This window comes from Hypomesus nipponensis, chromosome 23 (genome assembly GCF_054491055.1).
Source record: "Hypomesus nipponensis isolate SF chromosome 23, ASM5449105v1, whole genome shotgun sequence".
Classification (NCBI taxonomy): domain Eukaryota; kingdom Metazoa; phylum Chordata; class Actinopteri; order Osmeriformes; family Osmeridae; genus Hypomesus; species Hypomesus nipponensis.
In genome coordinates this window covers 18,582,723-18,609,611 of record NC_140383.1, presented here as the reverse complement: position 1 = coordinate 18,609,611, position 26,889 = coordinate 18,582,723, and the positions used below count along the sequence as shown (strand labels likewise).

Genomic DNA, 26,889 nt, shown 5'->3' with positions numbered 1-26,889 from the left:
TAAACCCCTCCCCTTAATTACCCGGGCCCCCAATCGGGACCCCGTTCCAGTCTCCTCCAATCACCACCATGTGCAAGGCTGCCGCTCCACTAAAGTGTTATCTCTAAAAGTTACTTTGAGAAAGGACAATAAACCTTCCTCTCACCCTGCCACTAGGCGTGCACGTAACACCAAATAAATCAATGTTCGTTGTGGTCGCGGCAAAGTTCGGAATACATCCAAAGAATGCACTCTGTTTTTTGTCATCTGTCATACACGTTACACAATGTTTGAGATGGTGGGCACTACAGTTACAATGGCTTATGTTATGTACTAGGGATGTAACGATATTGACGATATCGCGCTATCGCGGTGGTAAACGTGTCTCGATATCGTCGTGGTTGGGTTACAATATTAAAAGGACAGGTGTCCGTCAAAAAGCAAGAGGAATAAACACAGTCCCGCGGAACAAATCATTGTTAACTACATAGACCATGATCCTTTGCGCTGCGTCGTCACAACAACCATCAGTGTTTCCCCTATGTTGATTTTGTCGTGGCGGCCCGCCACGGCTACATTTCTGCCGCCACGGTATCAGAAATAGGGCTGTACAAGATTTTAGGCCGTCTATCAACAGTGATTGTTAGAGTGCATGTCGGAGAATAGCAAGGACACGCGCTTCACAGCGCAGTTGAGATTGCGTGTGTGCGTCTTTGAGAACTGTATAACTTATGTTTTCAGTTCATTAAAGCCTGTTATTGTATTAGTCTACAGTTATTTCTAATTTAAACTGGTGATTTTCGTTGTTTGTATTCTTCCCCTGCTAGCAGAATTGCATGCCTGTTGATTCGATAGCGATTGCTGCCCTTGCTCACGTTTGTATTTTAGGTGCATTATTATGCTGAAGTAGTTTTAGTTAAGAGTGGGTATACTGTTATTATTTGCTAAAGAATGCTTAGCCTATCAAGATCAAATGAAGCCGACAGTGTACATGCTTTCGAGTACCTTGATCGATAGGCTAGGCTACTGACCATTTACAATAAGTTGTTATGTCAATTATTAATTGGCATATTTCTGCCATTAATAGAACATACTTTAAGTAGCCTAACTGTATTGCTTTACGGAAAATAGGACAAAAATAGGCCGTCTTTCAGCAGTGATTGTTAGAGTGCATGTCGGAGAATAGCAAGGACACGCGCTTCACACTTTTTTTAAATGTCAGTATTTTTTTTGCTATTATCATCACAAACACTATCGTGAGCTATTTAACAATACCGTGAGCTTTTCCACAATATCGCAATAAATATTGTACCGTGAGGTCAATATCGAAATTGTATCGTACCGTGAGATTTTGATATCGTTACATCCCTATTATGTACATAGTTTAGGTTAGCTATGCTGTAGTTTTAACTTAGTGTATAGCCTACCTTGGTTAGAAGGTAAACTCATGTTCATCTTATTAGCTGAATGGCTTAATTGCACTGTATTATGTTGTGCTATCCTCTGTTACATGTTTTGTATGTCTTATGAAATTTTGCTATTTTTCCAAATATTTTCCTAAATAAGTTCATGTTTCAAGTACATGGAATCTTAGAAAATCTTATTTTTTTACGATGGTATCAAAATTGGCATTGAGAATGGTGTTATTTTACTGGTTTTACTGGTTGACTGAATTTTTGGTATTGTGAAACCCCTATTGCAATAGAAATCTAACGTTTTTCAACGTTAGCCAAATGATGGGTATTTCTAGTCCGCTCAGCTCATAGAACCAACACCGGCTTTCCTTTGGCTGAGCTATTAGCCCAAAAGCTAACGTTATGCTAGCAGGATTCAAAGGCAATAACATGGTGTACGGTTGACAGACAGTAAATATAATTTTACAGTATGTTTGACAAGGAGATTTGCTAGCTAACCAGCCATATCACTGTCCCACAATCAATATCAAGATTTTCATGAACAATATCGGCCCCATAGCTACTAGTTCTAGGCTTCAGTATGGCCGCAGCCTGTGGTGCGAGCTGAATAGCAAATGGATGTGAGATGACCGCATCAAAGTTGATATTTTCTCCAAACAAATCCCAAAAATATTTCACGCATTTTGACGCATGGCTCAGCGGTGAGGGAGTTGGGCTAGTAATCAGAAGGTTGCTGGATCGATTCCGCGCCGTGCCAAATGACGTTGTGTCCTTGGGCAAGGCACTTCACCTTACTTGCCTCTGGGGGAATGTCCCTGTACTTACTGTAAGTCGCTCTGGATAAGAGTGTCTGCTAAATGACTAAATGTAAATGTGTCGAGTTGCTGCTACTTTTGTGTTGGCCGCAGCCTGTCTGAAGTAGATTGCCTAGCGAGGTGAATAGCGAATGATTTGTGAGATGAGCGGTTACGTGACACTGACACACTACATTCAGAAAAGAAACATTTTTCAAATAGGTTAAAATAAATATTGAAGTCACTCATTGTTGTAAATACAAGTTAGCTTGTTAAAGTCTTTCAAAATTGTAAATGGAGGCTTTGACTCAGTCACTGTAGTTATAGTTACTTATTTCAGATATTTTGTACTGGCTCCTGTGTAGCCAGCGGAATAATTTAGAACGGTGAAAAGACAGTTTTGCTGCAATGACGCAGTAGGTGTCTGTTATCACCCGATAATGGACACCCCTGCAGCCAATCAGAATTGAGTATTCACCCAGACCATAGTATAATTCTGGCTGAACTCCGCTCCGGCCATGCCCCCCTTTTCAAATTCAACGCACACACTTCTGCACACTGTTTAGTTGATTCATATCCTTATAGTTAAACATGGTTAGTTTGTTTTTTTCCGGCGTTAGACGCCGAGTACCTTGGTTTTCAGCTGTTTTACCTTGTTTGAGTTAAATAGTTATTCCTGTTAAACCCCCGAGTCAGTTAGTTCGACCTCCTTGTTTGTTTCTCATTTCCCTTTACCTGGCTGTATTGCTAATAAAAAACTCTATCTAAATTTCCGTCCGAGTCCTTAAATCCCTGACAATTTCAGTTGGAAGTGTTACAGGCTGTTATATTTGGGAGGGGGCGGGGCGGTAGCGGCGGTTATTAACATAAATTAAATGGGGGGGGTACGTAGATGGAGATTGAATGTCTGAAGGGGTACTGGACTGTACAAAGTTTGGGAACCACTGCTTTACATTAACAACCCAGTCATCCCGTTGTTCCGTTTTTATAGGAAATGTACAGATTAACACTGTGCTTAATTTTCCTTCTATATTTTAGGGGAAATACTAAACAGTCAACAACTTTGCATCAGGCTTTTTCAATAGTGTAACATATAAAGGTATAAGATATAACATATAAAGATATAAAGTGTAAAAGTATAAAAGTGATTAAATGGCATTCTTCATCATATAATCCATACTCATTCTTCATCTTCATAATTACAATAATGTTATATTATTCCACTTCACCATAACTCTACAATACATATTGTAAAATGTTTGTATTACAATATATTGTTACACCCCTATTATTTACACAACGGCATGTCATTTCTGTCTACATGCCCCCCCCCCCCCCCCCCCCAGCCGCCGCCGCCCCCCCCAGCCGCCGCCGCCCTCCCCAAAGCTGTAAACGTAGGGGAAACACTGGATGCATTGCTAAAATGCTGAACACCAGTGTGTCAAATAACACCCGACAGGATCACTAATGGAAATGTTTCAAAGCCTAACTCCAGATCACTATACCTGTCAGTGCCATACTGTTTTGGTTAGGCTACTGACGGGATCAAAAATGTTCAGACAGTGTTTCATTTTCTTTTAACATTTAACCTTTAGATGCGTGAGTTCTAAATATTTACGACGGTCCCCACAGCGCAAGTTTTTTTCCAAAAACGGTAACTAGCTAGCTTTAGTTAAGTGCAACGCACATGTTATTGGCCTACGTTTAGCTTTGTTTTACAAAAATATTTTCGAAGAGGTACAGGCGGTTTGTTTTCCTTAATTTTTTTGAACTTTGTTATGTTGCTGACTGGAGATCAGTAGTATCTATATTTATCAATAATGAATCATGGAATAATTGCATATTAAATCGCAATTGCAATATTGGTCAATATAATCGCAATTAGCTGATTTTCCTAAATTACTCAGCTCTAACAAAATCACCAATGCTGTAACATAGCCTTCTATTTGGCCAAAGACATGGGGCCGGTTTCACAAAACACCTCAAGTCTTTTCCTTAACTATGACACTTAATTGTATCCTTACCTAGAGATTTATTTAAGGGTGTTGCACAGAATCTCTTAAATGGTTTCCTTAGCGCAGGTGAAACGTTAAGGGATTTCAGTGTTTCCCCTAGGATTTTTTTTAGCAGTGGGGGCAGGTCTGTCCCCCCCCCCCCTCCCCCTCGGCCGAAGTAAAGTTCCAACCCTATATTTTGGAGTAGGTTAGTGTAATAGTCTAATAACAAATGTAATATTGCATATATTTTTGTCCTATTTTCCGTAAAGCAATACAGTTAGGCTACTTAAAGTATGTTCAAAATGTCAGAAATATGCTGCCAATTAATAATTGACGTAACCACTTATTGTAAATGGTCAGTAGCCTAGCCTATCGATCAAGGTACTCGAAAGCATTTACACTGTCGGCTTCATTTGATCTTGATAGGCTAAGCATTATTTAGCAAATAATAACAATATACCCACTATTAATTAAAACTACTTCAGCATAATAATGCACCTAAAATACAAACGTGAGCAAGGGCAGCAATCATTATCGAATCACCAGGCATGCCATTATGCTAGCATGGGAAGAATACAAACAACAAAAATCACCAGTTCACTTAAATTGGCAATAACTGTAAACTAATACAATAACAGGCTTTAATGAACTGAAAACATAAGTTATACGACTTACAGTTCTCAAGGACGCACACACGCAATCTCAACTGCGCTGTGAAGCGTGTGTCCTTGCTATTCTCCGAAATGCACTCTAACAATCACTGCTGATAGACGGCCTGTCTTGTACAGCCCTATTTATGATACCATGGCGGCAGAAATTTAGCGGTGGCGGGCCGCCACGACAAAACCAACATAGGGGACACACTGGATTTACTACATTGAACGTGTTGTCAGTAAAATTTGACCGTTTCCATGGAGACCACATTTGTTCAGTTGTATCGCTAGTGCATCACCTTAGTAGCTCTAGCTTAGATCTAGCTAGCTTATAGACCTACGAAAAGGCAAAACAAAATTGGTCAGAGGAAAATATTGTGCTTGTACAGGAATGAAAAAAATGAAAAATAAACGTAGATTTGATCCACAAATAACTGCAAACAAAAAACTATGAATTTAGGACAAAATTGCATCAAAAATAAACTCGAAGTTTGGTGAAGCGGTCAATTCAAGAAAAAAAAATAGTGTAGCTATATAATAACTTGACTTGTGGCCAAAAAAGAGAGAACCAATTTCAGGAGGGACTCCAATATAACTGGTGATATCAACTTTTATTCATTTAGCAGACACTTTTATCCAAAGCGACTTCCAAGAGAGAGCTTTACAAAGTGCATAAGTCACTGATAATAACAAGATAACCCCAAAAACATTGAGTAGCCAAAACATGAAGCACATATTGTGAATAACCAAAATAAGTGCCAAAGGGAAGAACCATAAGAGCATGTAGTTAAGCGAGTTACAATTAAACAACATGAACCACTATAAGTGCAAGTGTACCTGTAGAAAAACAAGCAACAATAAAGCTACCTACAACAGCTGCGCATAGATAGATAAGTAGACATAGATGTATTATAGATAGATACACATGTATTTCTATCTAGGTATACTTGCCACAAACTGTCACATGCCAAACAAAATTCTAATGTAGGCATGGTTCAATGCATGATTTTGGTAGTAGGTTATGTGGTGTTCCACAAAGCCATATGCCAAAACCTGTTATTTCGCGTTAAGACGATACATGTGGCCGTTTTAGGATGACAGAATTTGCCGTCTTAACACGGCCTTAATGCCTGAAGATGTTTGGACCATCAATGCTTCCAATTGAATGGCGTCTAATCTTTCCATATTCCACAGATGTCAGCATTGGTGGTTTTGTTATAGGGCTGAACGACATTTTATTTATATAGCGCTTTTCAAGGTACTCAGTCGCGAGTCCAGCAATCATTCAGACACAGTCAAACCGGTGGTGGTACGGAAGCGTGGCTGCCGATCCGCACCTGCGGCCCTGCCGACCACCACCAACATTCGTTACCAACATTCATTCACATTCATACGATGCATGTCTTTATGATGGCGGGGGAAACCGGAGTACCCGGAGGAAACCCACGCATGCACGGGGAGAACATGTAAACTCCACACAGAAAGGACCTGGAAGCAACCGAGGTTTGAACCAGGTACCTTCTTGCTGTGAGGCGACAGTGCTAACCACTGAGCCACTGTGCTGCCCGAACCACACACCATTAACGGTCCGGACCATGCAACAAAACACAGCAGTTGGCCTGGACCACAAGGACAACGAAACGGACCACGCAGTAACTGGTCCGGACCGGAAGGTACACCAGGGTTTCCCACAGAAAATGTGTTAGTTAAGGTGGTAGGGTAGAGTTTGCAGAGAAGGGAGACTGGCCTTAGTCACAGTTTAGAATGGAAGGGAGAAAACGGGACAACGGCGGATATCGCAAAAAAAAGAAATGTGTGTATATGTTTTTGGGGGGTCGACGTAGTTAAGGCGGCAGGCGTGTGTTGCTTAGGCCGCCGCCTTAACTGAAAAGTGCTGCGGGAAAGATGAAAGATGACAAACAAGCATGCGCAACTCCAGAGGAAGAAAACATTAATTGAAGTAAACTGCTTTTGTTGGCAAGGGTTAGCAAGCTAGCCATGTCTGAAAATAACGCCAGTGGACTTGACGAACAATTGGTTCAAAAAAGGGGGGCCTCTTCTGTCGTCTGGAAATGGTTTGGTTTTAAGGAAACTGACATCAACCAACAAACGGTACTGTGTAAGTTGTGTCATGGAGTTGTATTGGCCAAAGGTCGAAACACCAATTTTTTCCACCACCTGAAAACGACGCATGTTCTGGAATAAGAACAATCAACCAGAATGAGTTTGACAAATCCCCCGAGCAGCGGAGCAATTCCCAAAAGGTCCACAAGCCAGACCCACATTCAGCAATCAATCTGCTAATCCATATGACAAGAAGAGCAGGAAAAGCAAGAAGTGGAATGACATAACCAATGCAATTACATATCACAGGACATGCTACCTATTCAAACAATCTTTGAAATCAAATGAGGGTGAAGCCCAACTTACCTGAGACATGAAGATGAGGGTTGTTGATTACCTTTTTGACAAATACACCAACCCTTAAACAGATGAGCTGCTTACCATGGCTACCTTTCTGGACCCAAAGCTCAAGAATACCTACATTACCACTGAGAAGCTGGTGGAGATGAAGGTGAGAGCTGCCTCTGAGGCGGAAGCCCTCCTGGTAGGGAACACTGCCATGGAATGGGGCGAGAGAGCGACACAAGGCTGATCCTTTTGGAGTTGTGTCGAGGTCACTCATTGAACTTTCCACAATGAGTCGTCTTGCAAATAAATATTTATGCATCCCAGCCACAAGTTCCACCTTTGAGAGAGCATTTAGCACTGGTGGCAATGCCACAGGGTATCTCTGAAACAAGAAAATGTCCATATGCTGGTGTTCCTGGCACAGAACTTGTAAAGAGGGAGGGAGCAAGTTATTAGTTGAATTCAAAATGACCAGTGTTATGCTGAAAAAAGAATTTTATTTTGGGTTTACATTACTTAGATCCTGTAAACTTGAAATATTTGATAAAATGTAACTGCATGTTTATTTAACTTTAATTTTAACTTTTACCTTTGTTTATGTTTCATGTTCGCACAGGAAAAGACATAACTAAAGAAATTTGCATTGCCTTCCATTCTGTTTCTGTATGTTTAAATGCATGATTGTCATTTTTTACTATAAAGGGTGAAAAAAAGTTAAAAAAATAAATAAATAAAAGCCTTGTTTGACCCTGTAGGGGTCATGGCCATGATAATTGTCAGACAGTTTATGATGGAGTAGGATTTAGAAAAAAGTTGATGCACCTTAGGGTAAGGTGAGGTGTGACAGAACACTGCAAGATGACAGCCTGTTTAGTTTTTGAAGGCAGAGGTGTTGTACTGGTTGTTTGTGGTTCAAGGTGATTTCAAAGGTATTTCAGGCATTGATTATGATTATTATACTCGCTCACTCATTTGTGTTGATTCACTTGATATCACTGTTAGCATGTGTGGCTCTGCTTGACACTGCATCTGTGATTAATTACTTTGTCTCCTCTTCATAATACAATGGATACATTTTAAGTATTTGCATATTCATTTAGCAGACAGTTGTATCCAAAGTGACATACAGATAGTGCATTGTTATACATTTGTGTTATTTGCAGGTCTAGGTTGGAGCTTGTGAGTCTTGGTTTCCAACCCGAGGAGCAGAGACAACCGCCTTGCTCACAGCACTCTGTCCGAACACGCCAATGGCAGCCACAATGCTGAAGCTTTCCAGCAGCGGGGCTGTTAGAATCCGCTTCAATAGCATAGACCTTGGGACCACCCGGTGGAAAGAGGGCACATTTGAGATCATTGAGAAGGATAACAAAGTCAATCTCTGCATCAGATTCATCAGTGGTGGTGCACCTAAAACCTTTCAGGTAATACTAAGTCTTTCTCCTTTTATACAGCTTTTTAAGGGATCAGGGGAGTATTCCAGAAAGAGGGTTTAGTGAGAACCTTGAGTTGGTTAACCCTGAGATGAGGGTTGTCCATTCCAGAAAGAGAGGTAACGCAAACTGTGGGTCAGTGTCCATGGTAACTGAGTTACATGGCAATGTGACCGAACCTGCTCGCTGGCAGGTTTTTCTTGACAAATTCTGCATTTCTACCTTTTCCCTCCCACTTTCTGAGCCTGATATAGTTGGCAGAAATGGGGTGTTCTTTCCTGGTCCAGCTGACAAATCTCCAACAAAAGTATATTAGCTTACCCTTGTGGAATTTCTATGATTAAATGTCCAAGGTCAGAATAATTTGTCTTTATCTGTTTATTCTTGCAAGCAGTTTTAAAACAGGATCATAAATGATGTCTGGAGTAGGGATTGGAATCAAGAACCGGTTCTTGCTTAGAACCGGTTCCCAGTGAACCGATTCTTTGGAATCGTCAGCCAAATTCTTTAATAATTCTGTTCTCTGCCGTTGCGCATGCGCAAACTTTTATAGTTTATTCAGACTGCAGCAAACATGGCAACTTGGCAGAAGGGTTCCAAAGTTTGGTTGTATTTCACACGACAAAAAGACAACGCCACTTGTAACTAGGGGGATGGGTATTGAGAACCGGTTCTGTTAAGAACCGGTTCTGTTAGGACCCGGTTCCAAATTTCTCAAAACCCGAATATCAATAAGGTCCAAGCTTATCGATACTGCTATCGAGACCAAGTAATATAATGTAACGTTGACTTATGTCTCGAGAAATAATTAATGTTATTTAAATCAAATCACTGGTGCACAAACGTACAACGTTTGACTAATAAAATGACTAAATTCAATTAAATGGTCTGCCAACCGCCTTTAAACTAAACAAAGAAGAATTTAATTGCCTCACGCGCTACTTCGCTTCATTTATCATTTTGTTGCTAGCTACGATGGAAGAACGCACTAAACGGTCAAAGTTAAATTAACTGAAGGTAAATTAATATAGCTACTCTAACCCTGCGGTGCATCAACAATGTTGGTCTTGCCAAGCATTAGATATCCACAATTCGATTTGCAACGATTCAGGATAACAACATCCAAGACTCTTATTACCCTGAATCGTGAATGACCGTGAGATGAAGCTTCTCCCTCTTGCATTGAGATCTGTAAATTCTCGCCTCCAAATTAAGTTATTCATCCACCATATCTACTTTGAAATTCTGTGTTAATTACTTTGTCTTTGCATCGTACCAGCTGAGTAACAGAATGCAGGTTATATAAACCGTCTGTGATCTGACGTAGATAGGTGGCTGTGACATGTATAAGTTGGGCTTTGCTCCGCTTAAACAAAACCTGAGCTGAAAACGGGTAAGAAACTGTTCAACGGTGTAACTACACATTTCAGTGCAACAAAGTTTTAGAGCTTTGCATGTTTTCAGTAACTCATTTCACACGCACAGTACCAGTCAAGTTTGGACACACACACACAGATACACATACAGATACACACACACACACACACACACACACACACACACACACACACAAGCAAAACACAGGTTGGCAAAGTATCACATTCACATCACGCACGGTACCAGTCAAAAGTTTGGACACATTTTCCCATTCCATGTGTCCAACCTTTTGACTGGTACTGTATTTAATGTACTGAGAAGCAAATCATGGAATTCGCTTTACAGCACCTTTTAAAGCCTGTATATGATTGCTTACACATGCAATGATACAGCTGGAACAGGAAAAAATGTCATTGTTTTAGCACACTCGCGCGGGAGGGGGAACTGAATTCTCCAAATACCGGCCGCCTGGAGCAGAGCATGGGCGTGACATCACGCGCACTGTTGCAAACATATTTTATTGCTGTGGTTCAATTGCCTGTTTCGGCGCACAAGTCAGTTTTTTCTCAATGCCAGTATCGTACTGTTTCTAAAAAGCATCGGTACGGTACCAGTACCGGTATACTGTGCAACACTAGTACAGTGCCCGTGATGATGTTGGTGATGCAGGGCTGCAGACTAACCTTTTTTACTTGGAGCTGTTTTTTTTTGTATCGTGGGTTCTTCAATAAACAAACAAAGACTTGAAGAGAAGGTTCTTTATATATGAGAATATATTATGTCTAGTATGCAGGCTTACAACATGAAACATGCGACTTTGTGAGGTAACCTCTAGTAACGCTCTGTGCATGCGCCATCTAGCTGATGGTCATAGGCTTAACTGAACATAGCCAAATCATTAAATGTTAATTTCATTACAGGAGCACAGTAGCCCCTGACTGAATTTTAGGAGTGCAAGCAAAACATTTAGGAGCACACCTTATATTGACCTGCAATGCATTTATTAATGTAACTAGAGAGGGTACAATTCAGTGGCAATTTTAGACCCTTTTTAGGAGGGCTCAAGCAACCCCTAAATTTAATCTCAGCATCCCTAAAAATATATTTAAGTATATTGTTTATTAACATTTGATGCTGGTAGTTCATGCAGAAAGAGACATCCTTAGTTTTTTTTAATTCATTCAATATTTTGCATAATAATGCATAAATGTATTAATTGTTATCCAGTGAAATTAGGGATTAATATTAGCAAGGGGGTTTACGTTGGGTTTACGTTCTGGGGAAATTGTGGGGTGTGCTTGCGTCTGTTGCAGATGGGTCTGTTTTTTACTGTCATTTTTACAACTGATATATAGCGACGCGCCATATAAGCTTGAGTTTAAATACATTATTTAATGTGACATTATGTACTGTACATGCAAGTCTTAGCTAAATGACTTGTATATATGATGCACTTTTTGATCAGTCCTTTGACACCACAACACATACTTGCTGAGTATAACAGCACAACAGCTAAAACACAGGCAGGGATACAGTAGGAATGCTAGTGCTAAATAAGATAAGAAGGGCTCGTGAAACTGCTCACCAAAAGAACGAAGGAGAACCCACTTGTCTGGTAGATTAAGTTCGTAGGAACTTAGCGAAAAATAGCCTTGACTAGACTTTTAGCTATGGTACTAATGCTGAGGGCTTGCTGATGTTGCCGTCTTACTAGTACGTCGGATATATGCGTCGTTGCTAACGTGTGCTGACATTGCATACCCAATAAATTCCAAATGTGTGGGTGCTTGTAAAAAAATGCTCGCACTGTTTCAAAAACTGGTCGCAAAATGCATACCTATATTTCTCAGATCACAACTGAAATTCTCATCTTCTGCAGTACTTAATCAACCTCCACTTCTATTCTAGTCAAATTGCCAATGCTGTGGTAGCCTACATTAATGCAAATGATTCATTTGTCTGGTGTTTCCTACGTTATAAATTGCTTATGTCAGGGGTGTCAAACTCCGGTCCTCGAGGGCCGCTGTCCTGCATGTTTTAGATGTTTCCCTGATCCAGCTCACCTGATTCTAATGAATGGTCGTTATAACAACCTATTTAATTGAATCAGGTGTGTTCGAGCAGGGAAACATCTAAAACATGCAGGACAGCGGCCCTCGAGGACCGGAGTTTGACACATATGGCTTATGTTATGTTGATCAAAATGTACTATATTGGTTCTCTGTTAAATTGTCTCACCACCACAAACATATAAACATTTGGTTCATAACAATAGACAATACATGCACAACGGTTGAGCCAGTTGTCATAATTGCAGGCCTAATTCGCGATACAGAACTTGCACATTTGCAATGTGCTGGCAGTTTTGACATCAGTAAACACATTAATTTACGTAACCAAATTCACTGATCTATACTGAAAGTATATCCACTTTATATTGTCGTTCTGTTTGCTAGCCAGCCCTGAAAGCAGCTGAATATCGGTTGTAAAAGCGAATTTGCTTCTTAATTAAGAAACTGAATTTCCCTATTTTCCTTACTACTCAGTTTCATCTAATTGCAAATGCCTTTGTTAATTGCTTTCGTTAAATCGCAGTAGCCTACTGCACTCAGTTATATTATAAAAAAAACACATGGGGTGGGGGATATGAAGAATACATCGTTATTCTACAATTGTTGCAGTCCATTGTGTAGCATTTTTCTTTGATGTTTTGCCAATTTTAAAGCCCTTTGTTTTGAATGTATGTTTGCAGTGCCCGTATATATTTTAGACTGTGAGTGATTTAGAATGAAAAAGACAATGTGGGGACTCAAGACTAAATTTCCCTTAAAATAATAATTATTTTTTGCCAAATAAAACCTTCTCTTGGCTAAAGTAATCTGGCTAGCATGTAACGAGTAAGTAGCCTATGCTATGAGGTTGGCTCACTAGGTAAAGTTACCTGCACTGTGTGGTGATGGATTGAAGCGAACCCACGCTCTACTTCTCGATGGCCTCTTGATACGACAGCTTATCCTTGATCTCTTTGCCCCTTGTGTTGCCTTAATTTCATGTTAATTCCCAGTCTTGCTGCTGTGTTGTGAACAAATGTTTGTCAATGGCCAACACTTTTTTCACGAACCACGGCTCAACTAGCAGCCCAGCTAAAGACCATCAACTATAGACAGAAACAAAAGACAAACACACAGATTCCTGGCCTTACTGTAAAACACTCTTTTTAATGTTGTCAATTTTACTAACATGCACGTCGTCCATATTGTCTTGTAGTCTAACAATTGCATTTTAGCTGCGCAACTACAAGGACAATAATAGGCCTAGTAACAATGTTATTAAGCTAATAATTGCATAATTACTAAATCTATGTAATAGTTTAAGATATCAGGGTTTTTCCTGGGTCAAAATGGGTCTTCGGTGCTCCCCCCCAAAGAATCAATGTATTTATTCCCAGGTGTTTTGCATCTCCTTCATATTTTCATCCTATTTCCCCTAGAGCAGTGGTTCTCAACCCTGTCCTCAGGGACCCCCTGTCCTGCATGTTTTAGATGTTTTCCTACTCCAACACACCTGATTCAAATGCATGTTCGTTACCAGGATTCTACAGAGCTATATAACGACCCTTTTATTTGAATCAGGTGTGTTGGAGTAGGGAAACATCTAAAACATGCAGGACAGGGGGTCCCTGTGGACAGGGTTAAGAACCACTGCCCTAGAGCAATAAAGTTAGGCTACTTAAAGACACCTTACACTCATAGGATGTTCTAAGTGGCATAAATGCTGCCAATTAATAATTGACGTAACAACTTATTGCAGGGGTGGGGAACCATTTTTCTGCAAAAGGCCATTTGGATATTTATAAAATCATTCGGGGGCCGTACAGAATTATCAACTTAAAAATGTGCCTGCTATATTTGGTCAAACATTTAATTAACTCTAACCCCTAATGTGATGGCTGGAACTGCTTCTCTTTGTGATGTTATCTGGCACGGATGCAGCCTGCTTTGACTTGGGGTGCAGTGAACATTTCTGGGGGGGTGTCATGATTACGGAAAGGGATCGTATTATTTTTGATATTGCTACCATTTTTGAGACTGCTTATCGATCCGAGTGTTAATCAGGCTCGGAGCAAGACGTTGTAAACATTCGGGGCTTAGGCCAAACCAACAACGTATTCTGGGTTTGATTTGCTAGAAAGGAATTCCACACCCAATGCGAGCGTAAAGAGCGCAATTTTTTGGTACATTGGTACGCAACGTACTGCTGCGCGCCTCCACGGTCCTCTGCCACATATTAAAATAGTGCTGCTGCCAAATAATGCACCTAATAATATGGTTCCTGCAGTGCCATGGCGGGCCGGACCAAATGATGTTGCGGGCCGCATACGGCCCGCGGGCTGGACGTTCCCCACCCTGACTTATTGTAAATGGTCAGTAGCCTAGCCTATTGATTAAGGTAGGCCACTCTGAAGCATGTACACTGCCTGCTTTATTTGATCTTGATAGTCTAAGCATTCTGTAGCAAATAATAACAATACACCCACTTTTCATTAATTAAAACTACTTCAGCATTATAATAAATGCACCTAAAATTAAAACCTTAACAAGGGCAGTAATCGCAATCGAATCAACAGACGCTCAATTTAGCTAGCAGGGGAAGAATAGAAACAATGAAAATCACCAGTTAACTTGATTTAAATTTGCAAGAACTATAGCCTTATACAATAACAGGTTTAAATGAACTGACAACATAAGTTATACGACTTGCAGTTCTCAAGGACGCACACACGCAATCTCAACTGCGGTGTGAAGCTTGTATCCGTGCAATTCTATGACATGCACTCTAACAATCACTGCTGATTGATGGCACAAAAATTTATAGAACCTGATTTCTGATACCGTGGCAGCAGAAATGTAGCCATAGAGGAAACACTGCACTATACATGATAATTCCAGGTTAAGAATACCAATGAAGGCTACGTTGGAAATCGTGAATCAAACTTTTGTCAGCATTTTGAGTGGAAATATCATTTGCATTTGTACAGGTGTATTTGTGCACGTCGGGCTGGCCCTCGCAGCGGAACGACAGTTTAGTGGCCACTCTGTCCATTCGCGCACCTCACAGTTGCGTATTGATCAGACAAGAAGACATGCTTATCAACTGAATTACTATTGATCAAAGCAGAACGAGGGTTCGGCTGTAGCATACTTGAAACATACTATTGAGAACATATTCGTTGACATGATGCATTGCACACGTTTTTTTCTTTTTTTTTTCTGACTTTTTTTTTGCCTTTGGCGCTCGGGATTTGTCATTGGCGCTTGGGAAAACGGCTTTGGCGTGCGGCAAAATGTTCTCTATGCAGGAAAAACCCTGGATATGGAGGACCAAACCTGCCGTATTAAGAAATTAATGAATAAATAAATGTCCACATCCATGCATTTAGACAGAAATAAATGAATTAATTTATTAATGAATGCACAATTGTCAATCAATAGTTTCTATAATTTACATTTATCTGTGTATTTTAGTGCTATGAGTTTATTGCGTTCTTTTTCACGCGATTAACGTTCTTTTTGGCCTAGCAAACGTTGTAGTTTTTTTTCACATGCTGTTGCAACTACTGACGTTAGAAAAACTACAACACCACACCGGATCTAGCTAGACCTGAAACAAAACAACAGACACGCCGCACACTCTTGTTTGGGCTTGCCAGCCGGCTAAAGAGTAGTAGGCTAACATTACGTTTTGAGTGGGTGGCAGGCGCGAGACGCCGAAATGGATGCCAATAATTCTGAATGGAAAGTTTACGTTTAAAAAGTTGCCAAATGGTTCCATTGACAAGACCAAAGTGATCTGTGTGTTTTGTTGTTGTAAACTGAGCTATCATCGCAGTATGTCCAGTCTGAAATACCACTTGATTGCCAAGCACACAGCTGATGCGATTCATGCAAATTCTCCGCCCCTCGTCAAAGCCAGGTGATTGCAATGTTTTTCAATTTAAAAAAAAATTGCACGAAGCAATCCGAACCACTTTTCCATGGTGATCAGTGCATTAAAATTTGAAAAAAGAATGGGACAAAAAGAAATCAAGGAACATTTAGAATAGCTAAAAATGTCAGATTAATTGTGATTAATCGCGAGTTAACTGACATTAATGCGATTAATCACAAATATTTTAATCGTTTGACAGCACTAATCAAAATAAAAATAAACATTCGCACCATGCAAACTGATCCACTTCTCCATGTTGATAAGAGCATTAAAATGAGAAAAAATTATTGGACAAAAAAAATCAATGGATTTGGAATAGATAAAAATGTGAGTTAACTATGACATTAATGCAGTTAATCGCAATTAAATATTTTCATCGTTTGACAGCACTAGTGTATTTATGTATTCATTTATTTATTCATTCATTCATTGTTCCCAATATGATAATGAGAGGAGGCCAGTAGGCGTGGAAACTGACGTTCAGACGTTGCTATCAATCCAGAGCCATAGATTCAATCTAGCTAACTCCTGGGACACACTGGCTGCGAAGCGCCCTGAAGCGCCACAATCGAATGGCGCGATGCTGTTCACACTTGACGCACATGTCTCCACGCTGGTCACCAAGCCTTTCACCTTCTCTGAGCTTTCCTTTTTCACATGTAAAGCTGACATGGTAACCATAAGGAACATAAACATGGCATAGGTTATATTTAGGCAACTCATTGCTCCAACAACCATCACAACAGCATTCCAACATAACATCCCAACATCAACTTCTATGATTTACTTTGTGTCTTCAATCTTCCCAAATTTGGTTGGTTTGTGATGTAGCCTATGGGTGTGTGTCTCTTCTGCTTTATTGAATGCTATGACAGATGGTCTCTCACTCTTAAACACACTGTTTAGAAAGAACGGACAAATATGTTGGCTTGACAATCAACGCAATCAACAATCAGTTTTTTAAATGTTTTAATGTTTACATTTTGAGAATTGATCGGATATCGTTTTTGTCCGGGTAAACACATGGTTGGCGATTGTTACCAGCATAGTGTAGTTGGGTGTTAAGTGATGGGCTATATCCCACAAGTAATGTAGTACAATCTTAACATGTTTGTTTATCCAAATATATCATATAATAAAAGCTGGAATTTATTTTCTTTAGCTAACACGTTCACTGCGTTTGCTAGTGTAGATAGCTTGAGTACAGTCTAGTTCTAGCCCTAATTAGTCACTACACTAGCTGGAACATTATTTCTCGATTAATTAAATATCAACAATTAGTTGGCCATCAACATCACAAACATTACATTTCAAATCTTACAAAAATAATAACTTAAAGTTAGCTAGCTAGTTTAATGTACGTTTTCTCTTCCGCTATCTGGAGGATCTATCCTGTGCCCCATTTGTCACTGCCAGGCTGAGCGTAGAGGAGAAAGTGCTCTGTTTTTGTTTCAGTTGTCATGACTGTGAGTGATTGACGTCATGTCACTGTTCAGTTGCTCATCCTCCAATCAGAGAGAGCAGCAGAAGACAGTTTGTTTGAGTTTTGTGGAGTAGACAGCGTCGCAGATTAATATTAATCAGGGCTGCCGCGATTCGTCGACCGAAAATGCGTCAACATCAATATTTTAAATCATCGCATCTTTTATTTATTTATTTTTCATACAAAGAAAATACAAAAACGCTTCAATTCATTATAACGAATGTTCTTCTTCAATATCACAACGTAATTGGTGCTTGCATGACGTCAGTCGTTGTTGGCTCAAGTCATTGGTCGGCTCCAGCAATGCTCAAATATCATGGCAGCTGCAGCAGAGTCCGACTTGGTTCCGAAACCCGAGTCCCCAAATACCCGAGGCTTCAAAAGTATGGGAATACTTTGACTTAACGCTATCACCAAACGATAAGGTGGTTTGTACACTGTGCAAAGTTGCAATGCCATACCACAGCAGCACTTGCGCTATGCACGAGCACCTGAAAAGAAAACATACAGACGCTATACTGGATGATTGACTGCCAGAAAAGGCAAAACCACCGTTGTCTGGTGCAGGGTTTTTCCTGCATAGAGAACATTTTGGTGCGCGCCAAAGCTGTTTTCCCAAGCGCCAATGAGAAATCCCGAGCGCCAAAGGCAAAAAAACGTCTGCGATGAAGAAAAAAAAAAAAGCTGTGTTCATTACGTGTGCAATGCATGTCAGCGAATATGTTCTCGATAGTATGTTTCAAGTAGGCTACAGCCGAACCCTCGTTCTGTTTTGATCTAATAATGGATTTGATAATAATGGATTTGAAAAGCATGTCTTCTTGTCTGATCAATACGCAACTGTGAGGTACGCAAATGGACCAGGGTAGGAAATTTACATATTTTTTAGGGGGCAATTTTTGCCCCCACTGACTGAAATCCAGGGGCATTTTTTTAAAAATTGGGGGCACTTTTTGAATCAACATTTAGTCATTTAGCAGACGCTCTTATCCAGAGGGAGTCAGGTGGCTGAGCGGTTAGGGAATTGGGTTAGTAATCGGAAGGTTGACAGTTCAATTCCCAGCCGTGCAAAATGATTTGGTGTCCTTGGGCAAGGCGTTTCACCATACTTGCCTCAGGGGAATGTCCCTGTACTTACTGTAAGTCGCTCTGGATAAGAGCGTCTACTAAATGTAATAATAAGACATTTTACCTTTGTTCAAGATTATAAATGTGCTTATTTAGGCTTACAGTATGAGCAATTTTCATCAAATGGCAATAATAAGACTATTAAGTAGTAGTCTACAGATTCAAATTGTTGTCTTAGATTTATTTGAACAGAAAACATAAATCAGACCATCATATTCAATGTTATCTTATTTCTCTGTGGTTATTAATTGTTATTATTACATTCATTTTTTTACTTTTTTTCAACTGCACACAACTTTCCCCAAATATAGGATTGGTTGTCAACCACAAGATGACAGTTACGAGGATGGGGGGAAAATCATTCACTGACTGCACTCTGTCTAACGTTAGCCAAGCTAGCTAGCAAGCAAGCAAGCCTTTGTGACTAACGCACTATCAGAGTTAGCTAACGTTAGCTTACTAACGTTAAACTAGCTAAAGCGAACTAAATTATTAACAAATTATTATTATTACTAGTTATCACCGTAGGCGATGGCGTGTTGCTTGGTCGCTGGTGACGAAAGGCCACGTATTTCTTAATGTTTTCGCTCAACTAGATTCAGCAGAAGAATTCGCCTGTGCCGGATTGACAACAACTTTTGCAACTCGTTGTCCACAAGTTCGACATGCTTTGCAAAAAATTGTGTCCACCCCAAGACAATCTAGCTTCCATTGTTCGATGGTCACTGCGAGTGAATTTCATCTTTGGAACCTGAGATTGTGACGGAGATTGTGTTTACTGCTTCCTCAGTTCTCCTCACACTCGCAGTCACTCATAGGTCTGATTAAGAAGCGCTCCATTTTTTTACATTTTACATTTACATATGTGCGCTTGCGCAACCTCACCTACAGGAGAGTTAGCTGTTTGTTAGCCCCCTCGAAAATGAAAAACGAAAGGTTGATACAGAATGTAGAGTTTTTAACAAGATATGGACTTCTAAGTACTGTTTATTGAGGTCAAAGTCAAAGCTGTGTTCTTAGTTCGCTAAGGTCGCTGTGTTGAAGGATTATAATTTGAATCGGCACTAAGGGACTAAAGAAAAAAACGAATGCGGACATAATAAGAACATGACTGATTCAGTGGGCGCGGGCTGATGGTTTGCTAGTTAAATTGCAGACCCGGATCATCACCTGTTAGCTGTCCTTTGCATATCCACCTCAGAAATTCAGCAAGATTTTGATGTACTTGTTTAAGCCCACTGGATTCCCCTCACAGAACAAAATGAACTGAAAAAAAAGTTGATCAATTGCATATCTTTAACATACTGCATAAAAACGTTTCAGGGTTTGTGAAGATTAACTATTTACAAATAAAATGAAACACTGATGTAATGATTATTTTAGTTTTCACTGTTACTTCGATAGTCTCTTCCTAGTGGACCAACATCTAAAATATTTATATAACTATTTACAGAATAACCCTATTCTTCTGATAATCAACATATATACTTTACTGCTTTTTACAATGGGGGAAAATGAATAGTGAGCAGAATTAAGTTTAAGTTATTGTTGATGCGGCCCTCCAACACATTTCAAGTTTCTCATGTGGCACCTTGTCAAAATTAATCGTCCACCCCTGAGTTACGGGGCTGGGCCATGGAGCTAACCCATGGAGCTAGGATTTTGATGCTAGGGAGAGTGTGGCAAGCTGGTTTAGGCAAGGCCAAAGGGCAAGAAAGCCAAATTACAGGTGTTGGCCATTTGAAGGGCATGCAACAACAAGGGGGGACCCACTATAAGACTTTGAGCCATGAAATGTTAGGTCAGTAGCACTTTCTATTTTGAAATGTTTTATTTTGCTTACAATGTTTTAGTTTGGCAGCTCAGGGAAGCACTGATCACAAGATTTGTATTTGTATATACAGTTTAATTGTGCTTCAAATAAAACCAATATTTACCTACACCTTATTCTTGTTTAAGATCATTTACATAATATATATGAATGTATATGGAGCGTGATAAAAAGGTGACTTTGAAATTGTGGCGACGCAAGGAAAATTTGGGTGCACCTACATTTTGTGCTGGTGCACCTAAATAAAAAAAGTTAGGCGCACCAGTGCAACCAAGGGAAAAAGGACTATTCGACTGCATTCAAATGTATGCATTGACTTGGCCAGCAATTGTCTCTCATGCCAATTGTCTTCTACGCTGCTACAGACGTGTTGCTGTTTTCTGGAATATGTGCTCAGATTCACCATAAACACTTGAAGTAGGGTGAAGTAGGAGGAAGTTTTTTTTTTTTTTTTTTTTTTTGTGCCGGGTGCCATGGTGGAACCTAGTATTAGAGTTCCATTGATGTTAGCTTTTAATAGACTTCATTCAAGTACTTAACTCAGTGGACGTACTCAGAGTTGGTTTAACTAATTCAAATCAGCTGTTCTGGAACCGAAAAGTCAGTTTCACATTTTTGTGTAAATCAGAGTTCAGGGTTAGGTTGTTTGCTTAACCTGCTTTCTGGAATACCCTCCTGTACCTTTTTTTTTTTTTTTTTTGCTTCTATCAACAGAACATAATTTGGAACATAATTACAATTATATGATTTCAGAACTATTTTATTTCATGCTGGTGTGTTTTGATAAATAATAACAACTGAAGCATATATAATCTCAGATGCGTTCAAGTGAAAACTTTCACAGCCTGGAGTCCCGATTCCATATTACTCCTATATTTTTGTGATAAGCAATGTATTTCAATTTCACCGCTTTGTATCTGTTTCTTTTCACGCTGTCAGCTGAACCATAATATAAAGAATGTGGTGCACACTCCAAGCAGACTCATGGTGACTTTGAAGGACTCAAGTGTTGTCACCCTCGACAGCATCCCACCAGCCCTGGCTCAGAAAGTGAAAGAATACCTTGATAAGCTCAAGCAAGCAAAATCTACTGGTAAGGGCAAAGGGAGAAGATGTCAGTAGTGTGTCTGTTAGTTTTCACAGTTATCTGTATTTGTTGTCCCTACTAGGGTTGCCAAGGAAAATGTTCCTTAAAAAAAATCTGTTGCTTATTTCCCAATTGATTATTAACTCAAGAAGCTTCAAACATAAATATATAATAATGCACATGATTTTCACAGTGAACTTTGGTTTAGTTACACTCTTCAGACAAATTTATTAAAGCTAATAATAATAATAAAATAACCATAGTAAAAAAAATCTTTACATTGATAAAATATCTATCTAGTTTCGAACTTGTTCGAAAGCTAGATAGCTAGCTATATTTTATGAAATTGACTGTAGCTAGTTTGTTAATTACTAATACATTTTAGTTAATTCCTGAATATTCCCATCTAATTATTGAGGAATTAACATTAATTTTTGTTCATTCTGAAATAATTTCACAAATGTCCATAAAAAAGGCCAATTGAAGACTGAAAATAAGGTGAACAGAGAGCCAAAGAGAATGCAGGGCAACCAGTCAGTGTGTGCAGAGGTGCATTGTTTGTCCAAAAAACATAAACGAACCCATAAAACAAACGTTGCATTTCTAGGGATTTGGTTTCCATTGCCAAGACACACTTGCAGATCCTCTTTGACTGAATGAAATGGTCTTCTGTTGGAAGTATATTGTTTTATTACCAGAGCCACATTTTATATAAAATGTTATACTGCAATTGGAAAATAAACATGTTTTCTACTTGTAGTTCTTAAGGCATCCCATGGAAGTGCCAGCTTCAGTATTCTTGGGAATCGGTCAGTAAAAAACGAGTCTAGTCCATCTGGAGAACGACAGGTATGGGAGTCATGCATTACGCCTCCAATACCAGCAGTGCATGCACTGTGCTCATCCACACCAACTTTGGATCTCTCTTCAGAGCACACCCAGAAGGCAAAGTTTGGACAGGGAGGAGACCACACCACGCAAACCTCTGGGAAGCCCCAGCAGGGTCATCTCCACCCCTGCCCGTAGTGGGCTCTCCGAGAACAGGTAGGTTTGTCTTCAGTTAAGCTCAAGGACCAGGAGTGCCCAGGAGCCTCGTATAAAATTGTGTGGAGGAATCACAGTAAAAGGTGGCATACAGACAATGATTTAAGTGTGTACGCATAAAAATATTGTTGCAAAACCGTGTTCACAGTGTTTACAAACTGAAAATATGCCCCCAAAAATGTTAAAGTGATATTTATTTTTGGGAAACTTGCAGATATTTGCTGAGATTCTGTTTAACATATTTCCAATTGACCTGTTGTCTAGCGAAGTATTTAAGACACGAAGGTTCATTCATCAAGCTACATATGAGACATAGGCTGGGTTGCACCAACATGGATTAAATTAATCCTGGTTTAGAGTTAATCTAGGGTTAGTAAATCTATGTTTAAACTGGTTTATAATTAATCAGAGATGTGTTGCACATCTTAATTTTAACCCTGGATTAGCTAAACTAGTTTAAACAAGGGTTAAAACAGGATTAGTTTATGTTCATGTCCGCCATGATGGATTCTGACGAAATATAAACAAATTCAGAACGTATGTTTAACATATACGGGACTAAATAGCCCTAAATGAATGCATGCGCTCTTTTTCTGAAACAAGCTGTTTTTGGAATAAATGCTGTTACTGATGGCTACCGTTGGTTACCGTTTATACCTACCACTACGGCTATAAAATAGCTAATCAACCCCGTCACTTTGGCCAGCTAACGTTAGCTAACTATTACATTATGGCACGGCAAAGAAGTTCAAACTTTTCAACATTTGAAAAGATGTTTGTGACCGAGTTAATGGAGGAATTTGGGGTAACGATAGAAGATAAAAGGACTGACATCAGTACATTGGAGAAGGAGAGGAGCTGGGTCCAGTTAGCTGACGGCATTAATGGTTCTACCGGAATCAAAGAGACGAGGGACAGGGCACAACTGAAAGCCTGTTGGAAAAATCTTAAAGCAAAAGCAAAAAAAGATGCGGCAGAAGATAGACGTAGCCAATTTCAAACCGGCGGAGTACCACCAATCAATGCGGATGCGCTGTCAAAGAAGATAATTTATATGATCCCGCAGCAGATTTCACCCCTCCCCAACCCCTACGACGATGACGCCGCATTGGATGACAGTACAACCAAAGAAGCTGCAAGTAAGTAACTACGAACTCCAACGCCGTTGGTTGCAGCAATAACGTGACAAAAATGACGAAAGGCTATAATTTTGCCTACAAAGCATTTGTTAGAGCATGATGTATTACTGTACATACCCCTTAGATGTTTATATATATAAAAAAAGAATAGCACATCATACTACACAAATAACAGTTCCATGTTCTCTTTAGTAGCCCATGGTGATTTATTAAATTAGTTATTTCATATGTCATTGGACCTCAAGAGACCTCAAGTGCATTTACAGTTGTAGGTAGCCTCCTAATGTGTTTCTATGTTTTTTTGTTTTGTCTAGCTGACACTATCATTGTACTGGAGCAAGTGGAGCCTCGTGGAAACATGGAAGCAGCAGCATCACCTGTGAAAGCCCCTGCTAAGCACCCTAAGATTAGTTCTCACCAGGAGCGCCTCACATTAGAGAAGGAGAGATGCATGCTCAATATAGAAAATGCAAACATTAAAAATGTCCTGTTGCTACAGAAAGAGGTCCTAACTCTTCAGAAGCAGAGGCTACTGGATCTAAGCCAGTCACGAGAATTAGAACGTTTTTTGAATTACTTCTGAAACAGAAATTGTGTAATATATTTGTATTTATTGGAGTAAAAAAAAGTTTATTTCAATCAAATTGGCAGTCCTCTTGTCTCGCTGTTCTTATTAGTTCCTCCCTGTATGGATGAGAAAGCAAGAAGCATATTAGTTAATAAGTATGGGTTAAGGTAATCTATTGTATAAGTGCACTTATTATATGGCAACGACGATACGAGCTTTCCGATTGGCTAATGGGTAGTCATGCCAGACGCGTATTGCCCTCCTCAGCGGTCAATACGGCTCCGTATTGCCCTCTGACGTCATCTTCAAAATGAGCGATGAGTCAGCTGCTGAGTTTTACTATCCAGATGATGCTGAAAAGATTTGTCATCGAAAGTGAGGATGAAGAGTAGACTCTTTTAATCACTTGTGTCGTTATTTTGTGTTGAAATTAAAGCCAATTTAGCAGAACCATGTTGTCCGCTTTGTATCAAAAGTAATGAGTTGCAAGGCAACACATGAAACACAGCGTGTGAAGACCCTGTTCGGTCATGCCGGAAACTCCTATACCATATAGATACATTACACAAAGACTGATAGATTTAAAGTTTTTTTTATTTTTTTATTTTGATGAATATAACTGGCAGCTAATGAAAACCCCAAATTCAGTATCTCAGAAAATTTGAATATTACGACTAATAAAAAAAAGGATTTTAACACACAAATGTTGGACTACTGAAAAGTATGAACATTTACAACACTCAATACTTGGTAGGGGCTCCTTTTGCATGAATTACTGCAGCAATGCGGCGTGGCATGGAGGCGATCAGTCTGTGGCACTGCTGAGGTGTTTGCAGAAGCCCAGGTTGCTCTGATAGCAGCCTTCAGCTCTTCTGTATTGTTGGGTCGCATCTTCCTCTTCACTATGGGGTTTAGATCAGGCAAGTTTGCAGGCCAATCAAGCACAGGGATACCATGGTCCTTAAACCAGGTACTGGTACCTTTGGTAGTGTGTGCAGGTGCTAAGTCCTGCTGGAAAATGAAATCTGCATCTCCATAAAGTTGGTCAGCAGAGGGAAGCATGAAGTGCTCTAAAACTTCCTGGTAGACGGCTGCGCTGACCTTGGACCTGAGAAAACACAGTACCAGTACCTGGTCCAACATTTGTGTTAAAATAATTTTTTTAATTATTGGTCTTAAGTAATGTTCTTATTTTCTGAGATGATCAGTGACCTATGCACTTTTGTAAAGCTCTCTCTTGGAAGTCGCTTTGGATAAAAGCATCTGCTAAATGAAAAAATGTAAATGTAATCTCATGGGCCACCACTCCAACAGTGGTAGCGGAAACACTGTGGTTTTCATAATCATGAAAAGCTTAGCATAATAAGTGTAATTGATGAGCCTACAATTCTTTTATTCAAATAAAAACATATAGCCTTAAAACGTTATGTGCGATATCTCTAAACAGTTTTTTTACACTGATATTTTCAATTTGAATCGGTGAGGTTGCAGCAAATGTATTATGCTGGACTTTTATAAAAGCAAGGCATTTGAAAAATTTAAATACTAATTGTTTAACACTGACTACTGTCTGAAATTGAAATTCAGTTTGACAAAACCAATGACCAAGTCAGGCCAGAAAGAAAGCAATGCTAAACCCTGGGTTTTCCTTTATTATAACATTGACAAATCACTCTCTTGCCTTATCCTTGCCAGGAGCGAGAAGAGGAAGAGGATTCTTAATCCTGAAAGCGACTTGGTTGAAGACTACCCAAAGGAAAATGACTCATTCAGGTAGGAGACCCAACCACCCCGTTATTGTCAGTCATGCCATGTTAGATTCAGAAGCATTACTAGGGGTCATTTTTACACCTTTGGCATTTTCAAATGCACGTAACATGTTAAATTAAAAGTGAATCAGTTCATGATATGTGCTAAAATGTTGTTTTTTTTTTTACTATTATCTTGTGAATTGGGGGGGTAGAGGGTTAGGTTATTTGTTTATGACAACTTAACCTCAAACTGCTGATTCGTGACCCATTGATGTCTTATGATAAGCAGGTTGATGAGCTAGATTAGTTAAAGCGAGTGAAGTAACAATTGAACTGCTTGAAGAAAAATGACATTTACTTGATTGCTGACACTGTTGTGGCAGGACGTAAGAATGACCCTCCCGGTGGTTCGAGAGGGTATTGGAATGTTGTATTTTGTTAAAGTATTCACAGTGAAATTTCAAATCTTAACGCCAAAAATAACATCTTGACACTGTTGCCTCAGCAACAATAAAGCCACGTCAGACCCCTCCTGGAAATTTCTGCAGAGCTGCAAAGACAAACTGAAACAGGCGGAGGAAAATCGAAGCTCTGGTAGGAGTGCATTTCAATCTGGGTAGGAAGACTAGTCAAGAATCATGTCATATAGTATAATATATATATATATATATTTTTTTTCCTGTCAGTTACCCTTCTTCCTGCACCTCTCCAAGCCACTTTGTTTTACGGTAGCAGATCTGTGACCAAAGACTACAGCCAAACTCATTCATTTCTAGACAGGTAAGACCATCTACAGTGGTTTTAGATGGA

The 26,889-nt window shown here is 39.6% G+C and overlaps 1 protein-coding gene across 8 annotated transcripts in view; it reads left to right on the top strand.

Annotated features, from left to right (window-relative positions):
* usp37 (ubiquitin specific peptidase 37) overlaps positions 1 to 26,889 on the top strand; it is a 134,806-nt gene that overhangs the window by 18,384 nt on the left and 89,533 nt on the right. For 7 of the 8 annotated variants that reach the window (XM_084688387.1, XM_084688389.1, XM_084688382.1 and 4 more), the window contains 7 exons: positions 8,414 to 8,674; positions 21,430 to 21,583; positions 22,338 to 22,426; positions 22,509 to 22,621; positions 26,024 to 26,101; positions 26,585 to 26,673; positions 26,766 to 26,859. In XM_084688387.1, the coding sequence (XP_084544513.1) occupies positions 8,501 to 8,674; positions 21,430 to 21,583; positions 22,338 to 22,426; positions 22,509 to 22,621; positions 26,024 to 26,101; positions 26,585 to 26,673; positions 26,766 to 26,859 (791 nt within the window). In that variant the 5' untranslated portion in view covers positions 8,414 to 8,500. The remainder of the gene's footprint in view (positions 1 to 8,413; positions 8,675 to 21,429; positions 21,584 to 22,337; positions 22,427 to 22,508; positions 22,622 to 26,023; positions 26,102 to 26,584; positions 26,674 to 26,765; positions 26,860 to 26,889) is intronic. The other variant, XM_084688388.1, reaches the window with a different exon arrangement.